Source organism: Rhinolophus ferrumequinum, chromosome 11 (assembly GCF_004115265.2).
Source record: "Rhinolophus ferrumequinum isolate MPI-CBG mRhiFer1 chromosome 11, mRhiFer1_v1.p, whole genome shotgun sequence".
Classification (NCBI taxonomy): Eukaryota; Metazoa; Chordata; class Mammalia; order Chiroptera; family Rhinolophidae; genus Rhinolophus; species Rhinolophus ferrumequinum.
The window spans coordinates 35,063,500-35,076,086 of record NC_046294.1 but is presented as its reverse complement, the minus strand read 5'-3'; the positions used below and the strand labels follow the sequence as shown (position 1 = coordinate 35,076,086).

Here is a 12,587-nt window from a genome sequence, read left to right as displayed (position 1 = left end):
AAAGTGAACTAACTGCAAGATAGAAAAAGTTAGGAAGTTCAGCTTGTCCTATTGAGTGGCCAACAAAGTCTAAGTCATAATAGTGAACATAATTTAAATTGTTAAAATGGGGTATTAATTGATTCCTGTTTTTAATGTTTTCAAATACGAGAGATAGCATAATCTTAATAATAATTAATAATTATACTTTTAGAATGATTCTAAATTAACAGACACTAGATTTCTATGGAGAGGGTCATCATGAATACTACATTTATTTGGCCTTTAGATATATGGAGGGTGAGAGAAAGAAGTAACAGTTACTTCTCAATCTCCTTTGCCAACTCCTCTGCTTCTCCCCCACCCCTCATGATAGGGTGCCCCAGAATTCTGTCCTTGTACCTTTTTCCTGTCTATTCATTCCCTTGGTGATTTCACACATTTCCATAGCTTTAAACACCATCTGTATGTTGACAACTCCCAAATTTATCTCTAGTTCAGCCCTTCCAGACTTGTATATCCAGTTACCTTGGCTTATCCAATTCAGTGTCCAGTAGGCATCTCCAACATAACACATCCAAAACTAGACTCCTGTTTTCCTCCCTTCCTCAACTATTCTATATTCTTATTTCTGTTCTGAAATTACATTGGTTGTAGACTCTAAGTTTACCTTTAAAAAAAATCTAAACTTGCTCATTTTGTGTTATGCACATTAGAATTGGAAGCATTTGATGTCATTTGAAATTATCCATTCTTATAATATTCCATCTATAGCCTTTCCACCCACCTCTCTAGGTGGCAATTCCAGCTTTCCAGTCATCTTTGCCTTTTCTCTGTCATAACAAGTATCCAGTCCATCAGAAAAAGACATTGGTTAGTTCTGCCCTCAGTATATATCCAGATGGCAGTTTTGGTCCAGCCACCACTATCTTTCATGCGGATGACTGTAGTTGTCTGATGTCTCCCTACCCTGATTCACCTCTCATCTATTCTCAACAGAGTATCGAGATGTATCTTCTAGTGTAAAGTCAGATCCTGTCATTCATCTACTCAGAATGCTATGATGTCTCGCCCTTTCTCCCAGAATAAAGGCAACGTCCTTGCTATGGCTTACAAGGCCCTGTATGATCCAGCTTTTCATATTACTATAAAATGCACATAGTATAATTTGTCTGTCTTTCCCTACTAGAATTTAAGCTCCATAATAGAAGGTCATTAAATTCACCGACCTGTCCCACGTGCCTAGAACATTGCCCACATGCTGTATGCACTGGCCTGTTTGTTGAATGAGTGATTCGTGTGGCTCATCTCTGAGCGTTATATCTGGGATTAAAATTTTGAGATCCATATTCTTATTTCTGTTCTGAAATTACATTGGTTGTAGATTCTAAGTTTGCCTTTAAAAAAAATCTAAACCTGCTCATTTTGTGTTATTCACATTAGAATTGGAAGCATTTTAAAGATTTGATGTCATTTGAAATTATTCATTCTTACAATATGGCTTAGGGACGTAAACAGAATATAGGTTTTTCCCTTTACTGTTGAAAAAGCCCTGCTTGATTCCAAGGTCATGCATATTATAGTTAAAGGACTGCATTGCAAAAATGTGGTGCCCAGCTTCCGTGCACACAGTCACACTGTTAGTTCTTAGACTTTCACCCTTTTCACTTTGCTAGGATACACCTGAATTATTAGCATCCTGAAGACGGTTCAGTCTTTGGCCTCCATGTGACATTTGACACCGAGAATAACTCCCTTCTTGAAATGCTCTTCCTTGGCTTCTCTGAAACCTTCTTTCTCCTGGTTCTCATCCTGCCTTTCTGGTCACACGGATCACTCTTTCTTAGTTACCTTGGGGGACTTAGCTTTCTTGCCCTTAAATGTTTGTGTTGGTCAAGAATCTGCCCATTTCTACCTGCACACAGTCCTTGGAGTATTGTTCATTCATGGCTTTACCACCTTTATACTGACAAATTCCGAGTTTTCTCCTGAGTGGTGGACGTGCTTTTCTAACTGCCTCCTGAATCTCTCCTAGATGTGCACAGGCCTCTAAAATTCCACACGCTCTAAACTCATCTTTTCTGCAAACTTGTTCCTTCAAACCCTCTTTGTTAGGGAATGGCACCATCTGGTGCCCAAGTTGGAGCTCTTATGCCCTCCTTATTAAATCTTAGGTGTACTGATTTTTGTGTGGTCCCCTTGTCTTGGTTTATACCTCCTGACATAATATTGGTTGAAAGAAATATAAAAAAAAAAAAATGTCAACTGTCATTAACACTTCTAAAAGACCACCATTTTTTGGAGGGGAGGAAAGTAAAACAAAGTATGTTTAAGCAATATTTCAGAAAATGTAAGGCTTTTAAAAGATTGTTTCCAAAATTTGTAATTTCTCAAGCTTCAGATTTATCAATCAGCAATTTTGAAGGAAAACTCTGTGTTCTGCTATTACTTGTTATTATATATGTTTAGAAAGTAGTTCTTCTAATGAACTAATTATTATTCGATACTTAGGAGGTGAAGATCCATCAAGTTCTAAAATTCTGAATCTCTCAATAGCTCTTCCTGCTGCTGATGGTTTCTGTGGTTACCATGTGGGCTGTTGGATACATACTGGACCTCAATTCAGATTCTTGGCTTTTAAAAGGATGTCTTCTAGTAACGTTGTTTTTTCTGACATCTTTGTTTCCAAGGTGTGTATATTAGTTTTCGCAAGGCTGGTTATTGCATTCCAATCTGATTGCTTATTTCTGTTGTTGATTAGCTGGAATCACAGATTTTTTGGGGGTTGTGAATGTTACCCTGTACCTAGAAACGTCCTCAGGGCTGCTGGGAGGGAAAGGTTTTGGTAGCATGTGATTGGACTGAAAGCAAATTGGTCAACCCAGTAATTTAATTGAATTGACAATTGGTGGAAAATAAATATCCTAGCTTACTTTTAAAAATATTAATTTTGGTGAATAATGGGGAGATTTTTGTAACTATTTTACATCTTGAAGTGTTTTTGCCCATTTTTCAGAAATTTTGCTTTGTCCTTTTCAAATCTAAATTCATTTTTAGCTAGTGATTTTTGCTCTTAATATTTTTTTAGTTGAAACAACCTGATTAAATTACAGGAGGTTATAAAATAGTTACTATAATACAGACTTTATGAAAAATATTTATACATGATTATATATACTGTGTTGTGCCTTGTATAATGCGCACTTTTTTTGTGCAAGGGAAAAATAAGGATGTGCATTATTCATGGGTAGTACTAATTCCCTATCTATATACATGTTTTTAATTCTTTTATTTATGCGTATGAGTTAAAAGTGTAACTCTAGAAATCAATAGCGATATCTGCATGCAAAATAATACCCTGGAATACGATTATTGGTTTTGTTGAATTTACCATGAACTTGCAACGACGAAGAGTTCTTGAACTTCTATGATACGTAAATATCATAAATTTGTTACCAGTACATAAAATTTCTTGTACCTTGTATCTCTGTTTTTGTGGTTTGTAATTATTTGTTACATAAAATTTCTTGTACCATAATATGTTAAAAAATAAATGCTAAAATTCCTTTATAGTACAAAAAACAAGTACCTAAATGTAAACAAATACAAATTTGAAAGTTTGGGCCAAAAATGTGTGCGCGCATTATACACGGGAGCACATTACACCGCAAAAGACGGTAGTCACTGGTTAAAAGTCACATTGTCTCCGTTCATGTCAAGCTTTACCACATTGCACGCTGACCTTGAACAAGTTGCTTTACCTTTCTATGCCTCAGTTTCTTCATGTGTGAAATGAGGATAATAATTTGTGACAATGTCTCCCTCATGGTTTATACACATTTGATGGTTAGAACCATGGCTGACACACAGTACTCAATAATCTTGTCATACCCCAATCTCTTCTCGCTTCCCTTTCTCAGTAGAATGGCATCCAGTTCCTCACGTGAATAATGGTTGTCATCCTTGGATTACTGTCATCCTCGATTCTTCCCTTTACTTCCCACATCCAGCTTATTACCAAGTCCTTCCCGCTCTGCCTCCAGTTGGTCTGCTCTCTGCATCTCTATAATCGGTGCCCTAGACCAAACCTCCTAACTGGTCTCCTGACTCCAACTCTTACCTCCCTCTAGTTCATCCCCACTTAGCAGTCAGAGTGGTCTTTTAAAAAGGCAAATCAGTTTCTGTCTTTTCTCCCTGCTTAAAGTGCTCCAGTGCTTTTCTTTGTACTCAGAATAAAGCCCGAGCTCCTTGCTTTGTGAGGTATTATGTGATTCATTCCCTCCCTTCTGACTTCATCTCTTTCCTCCATTGTTGTCCAGATCCTTTCATTAAGCTCATTCTCACCTGTGGCCTTGACTCTCCCTTGTTGTCTGACATGTTCTGGTTGTTGCATCTGGAGACGCTGTTCTCCTTCAGGCCTGCATGCCAACGTCAGTCACCTCCTGAGTGAGACCGTCCCTGACTACCTGTGCTGTATCAGCCCCGTTTTATTTTCCTCATTGCACTAAATCACTGTTTCCTGGAATGGAAGGCCCACACAAGCAGGAAACTTCTCTCTCCTGTTGAACATTTTCATTCACTGAAAAAAAAAAAAAAAGTACTGGTAATGATCCTTAGAAAAAGATCTAAAAGGTAGTGTTGCTCTCTTTAGCATGTGATTATGAGATTCCTGTGCCCCTCTTTTGCTTGCTAGCATTTTCTGGAATTTTTGTCATAAGAAAAAAACATTACAGGAGTCTTACCATTTGGTCACTCGAGAGCAGGACAATTGACTTTCGGAAATGAATTAGAATTTAACTGTAAAGTAAAAGCTCAAATTTCTGGAAAATAGCAAAATGCCTAAATGTCTGCTATTCCAAAAACTTGTAACTTAGAAATTTTCATTCATTTTTCACTAATTGGATTGACTCAGTCTCCAAATACATTTTAAACCAAATCACCAGGAATCACAATCATTACTTTTTTTCCCCAAAGACAAAGCAAGGGCTGGCAGTACTGTTTTTCCCTGAAAATAAGACCTAGCCAGACAATCAGCCCTAATGCTTATTTTGGAGCAAAAATTAATATTATAGTAAAATAAGACTGGGTCTTATATTAATTTTTGTTCCAAAAGACACATTAGAGCTGATTGTCCGGCGAGGTGTTATTTTTGGGGAAACATGGTATTTACTAACCCTGGGTAGTGGCATTTGAAATTTTGTTTATTTTAGAAACCCACATTATAAAAATATATATGAAAGCTTTTTGTTTTTGATGACAGTGAGTTAAGGGCTTCAGATGCTAGTCTGGGCATATGGATACAATTCAAATGGGAGACAAATGCATATGGCAACACGTCCACACTGCTTTGATTTCTCCCACTCTCTGTCCAGTCCCAATTTCATGGAGGTAAGCAGCTGCAAACTTCTATTATTATTGGGCCCCAGAGGCAGTTGCTATTGATCCAGGCTGCTATGTGACTCCTGTCAGAAGTAAACAGGTCATAGTAGCAGGCTCTTACAAATTAGGTAGTTCACGGTACTACTTAATTAGGTCACATTTTTGCTGTAAAATCTCAGACAGGTCAAGCCCTCGAGGTTACATGGGCTCCATTTGGCCTATTCTGGCAGCATATTAGATGCCTGAGATTTGGAATCTTTAGTCCTTCTCAGGTGTTTTATTATGCTAATGATCTTGCTAATTTTTTAAAAACCCTTTTCTTACCCATCAACTATTGTTTTTTTCCTGGTATAAATTTTAAAATAGATTCGGGTAAATTATATTCATGTATAGATTTACTATATTGAGTAATGTGAAAGACAGGTTTCTTTTTTTCCTTTGAAACTACAATATTAACATTTGGGTAAGTTATGTGTGGACTTACAAGTTGCTTGATAACCCAAGTGAAACGGTTAGTGTTCTGATGACTAATGCCACTTTTAGCCTTTATGTATCTTTATGTCTAGTGTCTGCTTCTCAAGCTGATTGTGGGATAAAAGTGCTCAAGGTTGTGTGCATCTATATGTTTCAAAAATATACTGCTAGCCTCTAGAAGAAAGCTTGTTAAATGTGAAGGTGAATCTCCAAGTATTTAAAACTTTTGCATTTTGGAGTATTTGGACATGCGATATGCCAAAAAAAAAAAAAAAAAAAAGAAAAAGAAGTACAAATATGATATGCCTCAACAGAAATAAAGATTCATTAAAAATATAAAGTTATTAGGAATGAAATAATGTATAAGTTAGCTGTAAGAACTTGGACATTCATTTCTTGATGGTTCTTGTGCCTCAGTTTTCTCATGCGTAAAATGGGGTGGTGATGCATAACTCAATACGAAGTAAAAACTGGCACGTAAGCACTCACTAAGTGAACGTTGTTGTTATTTAAGGCAATCATTATCACTATTGTTATTATTGAAGGGAATTTAGAACTAAAATTAATATGAATCATATTTGTTTCACTAATACCTTATGTTTATCCTTTTTTCTTCTAGGTTCTTGGTCGGGTATAAGAGCCTTGTATACATACCAACGGTCTTTCTGCTAAGTTCCATGTTTTGGATATTTGTGACTTGGTTCATCTTATTCTTTCCTCATATCCTTCAAGCTTACATTTAAATGCATATCTCATTTTGCCTTTAAAAAATAGTAATGCCATTCATTGTTAGAAATTTAGATATTGGAAGAGACCCAGGGAATGTAACTCACATTTGTATTCATTTCATGATGTTTAATGTTGAAAATCTGCTCCATTTAGGAAATAATCTGAGCACGCTTTGGAAACAGTAGCTGTCTAGTATTTATTACCTATAGGAAGGAAACAGTAGAATGAACTATTGTTTTACTTAGCCCTGTATATATTTCTTGTATGGCCTTGAGCTTCTTTTCAAGATCAGATGGTTCTTTTAACTTGGTCTGCAGTTATGGTTGATTACTAAATCTGGGTACCAAGACGGCCTATATGGGAGGGATACTGGAAGAAATGTGCCCTCAGCAATGGTCAGTGTAGTGTGATTGTCCTAGGTGGTGATTCTCAATCCACAGTAAAGATAAATTTGCTTTGCCATCCAAAAGATATATGAAACCAAAATCTCCGAAAATAATACACCCAATGTGTGCTTTATTCTGAAATTTTATTTTGTCCTATTCCATTTCCTTTTTTTTTTAAATGCTAGTCATAGCCCACTTAATTCTTTCATGGCCTACTAATGGATGGTAGCCCATGATTTGAAAAGAAAAAACAACACTCCTAAGGAATAGGTTTATCACTTGAGGAGCAGGACTCAGGCCAAGTCCAGCTGAGGTGTGTGCTGTGCTTTTAAGGTTGACCAAGTCTAGTCACCTGAAAGTGGGGATAGGGGTTACTTCTTGGTTTATAGCTATTTATATCTCCCATTGGGAGGGAGTATTTCCTCCAATTTTCTACTGACCTCTCCAGGATCCTTTCTCCCCTTCCAAGCACTCTAGAAAGCCATTATAAACTTGCTTTTCCTTACAGGTAGGAGAAGCAGGAATGTGGTGTATAGAAACGTACCTTTAAGCATATTTCTTTACCTTCTATGTTATTTCTCTTTCTGGTAATGGCATTTTTCAAAAGAAAGAATACTCAATTCAGGAACATTTTTTCATAGGAATAAATGTAAAGTAAGAGGCATATGTGTTCTTAGAGTGCATAAATCTACTTTCATTATAGGATGTTTCTACTTTAATGATGCTTTTTATTTCTGAGCATTAGCTCTAATATTTTTCAAATTCCTTTAATCTAAATGCATGGTATAGCATATCATGGAATTCATTTGTAGTTTTTCAAACGGTTTTATTACATCTAACCTTTGTCTCATAATTACTGATTTGGGAGAAGCTATTTAAGTACTAGCCTTATTACCACCATTTAATGTGAAGGCTTGGATGATATTATTATATGATATAAAAATATTTATAAATATTTATAAAAATTTTTATAAAAAATATTTATAAAAACCATGAGTGCATAAAATAATGGCACGCTATACACCAAAATCACCTGCAAAAGTCCCAAGGCTGATAAATTCTAGGGTAATTGACATGATACAGAGAAGGGATGGCTGATATCCAACCCATGTGGCAGGGGAGTAAACACAGTTTTAAAATTGTGTTTCTTGATGAATTTTAAAAATTTGAGCATCTCATGTTGTTTTAAAATTTGCACCAAAAGTGAGATATTTTTTCATATTGGATTATTTCAAATTTACAGAATCAATATTAACAAAACTGGAACTCCACTATAGTTTGAAAACCTCAATTACAGAACTTAGTATTCAGCTGAGTTTAATTACAAACAGTTCAGTATTTGTGAAGACACCATTACATCAGAAGAACTGATTTCTATAGCTGGACAGAATCTTAAACTGTCGGAGTTGACAAGATGGGACATTTTACTCACATTTACAGCGTGAAGCCGTTTGATGTAGGCACATACGTGCTTGCTACTGGTGAAGGAATTGCCAGTCAGTAGGTGGCAGCCTTCACCACCAGACCAGTCTTTTTCAAGCTTAATGTTAAATGCTTTTTGAATTGTCCTGGGTATGGACTGAAGTGCTACCCTTAAAGACTCATCTTGTATATTTATACTAGTTTCGTCTCAGGTTGTCAAGTCTGGATTGCGTAGGGGCTTCTCCTCCTATAGTCTCCTGGTCCGTTATGGGAAGAGGGTCTGGGGCACCGTGGAGAGAGTACTGTCTTTGGAATCAGACAGAATGAATTTGAATTTGGGCCCTTTTTTCTTATTAGTTATGTACGACTGAGCAATTATTTAATTTCACTGAGTCTCAGTTTTTCTGTAAATTGGAGATAATAATACCAAGTGCGTGGGGTGGTTCCAAAGGATTATTATGGTATTATGTCTGTAAATTGCTGACCACAGTCTTCATTGCATAACTGGAATTCTATAAATAATACCTACTTTTGTATTATGAGATACTCTTATGAATAAAATCTGTGTAGAAGGCTGCATGTTGAAATTAATTTTAAGGGCTGCTCTCAGTTAGCTCCTCAGACATTCCTTTTCTTTTGGTACCTTTGATATGTTCAGCGAGTAAAGTATTTGGCTTTTATGAGGCCAGATTGAGGGGAAGAGATAGGATCATACAGATGAGTTTGGAAGATTAAGACTCTAGAAAGAAATGGTGAACCACTGAACGTGAAATTTGTGATTATGGCTATAGCTGTCTGAGTTAAGTTTAAGAGGGATACATACATGTGAAGTCCTGTACTGGGTTTCAGAGAATCAACATATATAAGTACATGTTGTGTTGAAAATGACATAGCTTCAGGTCAAGTGAAAAACCAAGCCCGGTGTGGGTAGTAATGTGGCTCTCAAGAAAGCCTGTATGTTCTCCAGTATTAGGAGTGTCCCAGCAAAGGACAGCAATCTCACTGTCCTGTGCAATGGTCAGTACACACCTGAAGTGTGTTTGCTCTGTTTTGAATTCTGTTCTTCTAAAGGAGGCGATGACAAACAGGAGCACAAACAGAGGAGTTTGAGCAGGCGACAGAGTTGTATAAAGAACAACGTTGCTGCTTATCCTGCAGATGTGAGCACTGCCTTCCAATTTCAAGTGTTTGGAAGTCTATCATTCGGAAGCCAATGCATCATATAGCGTGGGCATGCAATAAATACTATATTGAGCAATTGAGGAATAAGCTTCTGTAGGGTAGATCTAAAGGACAGCTGTAGTGTAGCTCTGCAGCGTGGAGCTAAAGGATCTACAGAATGAGATCTACTTCGTCCAAGTTATAGAAAAGCAAATTTTAGCTCCATATTGAGAAACTTTTTAACTGCATGTCACAAGCTAACTAGGGAGGCTGGGTGTCTCTAAATAACTGTAATTTGAGGTCTTAAGTGCCACGGAAAAAGCATTTTTAGGTTCAGGGAAAGGAGAGAATCCTTCTCTGTGGGGAATCAGGAAAGAACTACAAGGGGAGGAGGAATATAAGTTAGGTCTTGAAGGCAGGTGGGACTTAGACATCCTAAAAGTGGTTTTATTTGTAGATGGTGGGAAGTGGGGAGCATTTGAGGTCAATAAGCCATGCAGAGCAAGGGCATGGAAGCAAGGAATGTTTGGCTTTTATGTGAGGGCATAGAATGCAATTCACTGTACTTGGAGGGAGAGGATCCTGGGATTCTCTGGGGATTTGTAAGAAATTTAGTCAGCTCAATATGTGGGATCATCATATGATTCACCTGATATATTTTTGAGAATATGTCATGTGTATTGAGAATTTTATGGGGAAATAATAGGATGTGATTCTTTAACAAAAGGTCTTGACTTATATACTCTTTAATAGCATTGTTAATTCATTCTAAGTAAGCATTATTTGTTAAAATTCCATTTCGTGCAACTTTTCTGGACCCTATTTCTTTCTCAAAGCCAGACCTATCTGCAGAAAAACTGACAAACTAAAAATAAGATTTGTTTCCGCTTACCTGAACCTGATGTGGTTGTGCTGGTTTTTGTGGGTTAGAGCAGAGTCTGGTTCTGCAGGTGTGGGTGAGGTCTAAAGTTCTGCCTCTCCAGTACCCTCCCGAGGGAAGCCATTGCTGTGAGTTCAGGGACCATACTTTGAACAGCAGGGCTTTAGAGTCTGTTTTATAGCCACCTTTTTCACCCTGAAGTTTGGCACAAGACATCTTTGCAGTACCGTAGAAGGCAGATACAATTACTTTGTCAATAATGATTTAAATTGGGCAACGAAAATTGGTTTATTGCTGGTGTATTGGTTTATTACTGCACATTCATTTGTTTTTCCCCAGAAAAAAGTTTTACTTTCATACAAGGAATTTGTACCAATTCAAAAACATTTCAAAATGGGTAATGTTTATCCTTGAAACACTTTTTATCTCAATTTATGTGTAATATCTGCCTTAACCAAATAGCATTTGATTTATAATCACTTTGTAAGGAAAGCAGTTTCTTTTGTTTGTTTCTAAATTAACTCAGCCTAATACAGTTACAAAGATTAGTTTCTAAACTTTGCAGTAGAAAAGTTTGCAAGCATTTATCTGATATCTAGGGAAATGTTTTTAGTTGAAATCTCTAACCAAGTGATCTGTTTCTTTGAATTATTTTGTTAAAATTATCAGAAAGTATTTTTCAGATGCTCTCAGGAGAGCCACAGTTATACCATTAGAGATTAATTTATTTGGATCTTGCACGTTTTTCAGTCCCCAGGATGTTTTTCATATATTGCAACTCTTCCTATCAATATTTCCTGTGAGTTTCAACTAATGAGGAGGGATTAATTTGCCAGCTATGAGCAAATTCCCATAGGATTAGAACATAGGATGGGGCCAGGTTTGGGGACAGGATGTGTTACATAAGGGAGGTGAGGCTAGAATGCACAGAAGATGCTTAGGCACCAGCGATGACATTTGTTTACATCATAATTATGCTGTTCTTAAGGGAAGTCCGATATGTTCCTTAACTTGGCTTTAACATCTAGCAGGTACCCCTTTTAATTTTGCTTTCATTCTCAGCATAATAGGCTTCCACTACTTTTTCTATAAGACTTGGGCAACAGAACCAGGCTTCATTAAGGCTTCTGAAGAAGAAAGGAAAACGGTGAGCTTTCTTTGTAATGTTACTGATTTTCTTTTTTTACTGGGAGGGCATGTGAACTCCAGAAGATCATAACCATGTTGGTTTTTGTCATGGCTGCATCTCTAGTGCCTGGCACCTAATGGATATAACATAAATATGGAATGAATAAAATGAGATTTCTCCACTGTCATACTTTTCATTTATTTATATGAAAGTTTCAAAAAAAATTATTTTGTGTTAAAAAATTTTGTATCACTAAAACTTTTTCAGATGTACTTTCTGTTAGAAGATGTACTTTCTGTATAATAAGGATGATTAAGCTTAAAATAATGATAACTAAGCTTCAACTTCTCCATTTAATACGTGGAGGATAAGTAGGCTGGGGCCAGGGGGAGTCTTTCTCCTTATTGACTGAGCAGATGCCCCTTCTCTTCCTCAGATATGAGGTTGTCAGATGACATGGTGTGTCTTCCATTGCTTGTGAATGTTTAGAAGTTGGGGAGTGTCATCTTCTTTGTTACCTAAAGCTAGTGTTCCCGAGAAACTGAGCCCTTGGTGCTCAGAACTATCAGTTCTGATGTATACCAGTGGTTTTTGTTTCTTTTTTTAGGAATGTCTGTGTGTGTATTTGTTTTTATCTAGCAGATTATAACTGGGAGATCATAGCCATTGATGGAAAGAAGGGGGGTGTAATTTTTGTGCATTTTAATTTATTGGCTATGGTTGAAAATGCAGCCTTGAAAAGTCACTTTATTTCAAGCACAGAATGATTTGTGGGCAAGTCTTCCAAATTTCTTGTCTAGCCACCTCAGTTTGAAGGGAGAGCTGTGATTGTGGTATATAACCAAGCATTATACATTCCTTAGTAAAATGCAAATGTAAGGTCAAACTTCATGTCTTTCAGAATATCATCACCCTCGCAGAGACAGGCTGTCTGGACTTCAGAACGTTTTGTACATCGTGTCTTGTGAGTGAATCTTTTATTTACAAAAAGATTTCCCCCCCCGCAGTATAATGAAAGCAAATTCTTGGTTGCATCACTCATGTAAGC

General features: G+C 36.8%; 1 protein-coding gene across 3 annotated transcripts in view; it reads left to right on the top strand.

Moving 5' to 3' along the window:
• Positions 1-12,587, top strand: part of ZDHHC13 (zinc finger DHHC-type palmitoyltransferase 13) — a 127,269-nt gene that overhangs the window by 102,859 nt on the left and 11,823 nt on the right. For all 3 annotated transcript variants that reach the window (XM_033121291.1, XM_033121292.1, XM_033121293.1), the window contains exons 9-12: positions 2,536-2,669; positions 6,452-6,552; positions 11,433-11,557; positions 12,441-12,503. In XM_033121291.1, coding sequence (XP_032977182.1) covers positions 2,536-2,669; positions 6,452-6,552; positions 11,433-11,557; positions 12,441-12,503 — 423 coding nt within the window. The remainder of the gene's footprint in view (positions 1-2,535; positions 2,670-6,451; positions 6,553-11,432; positions 11,558-12,440; positions 12,504-12,587) is intronic.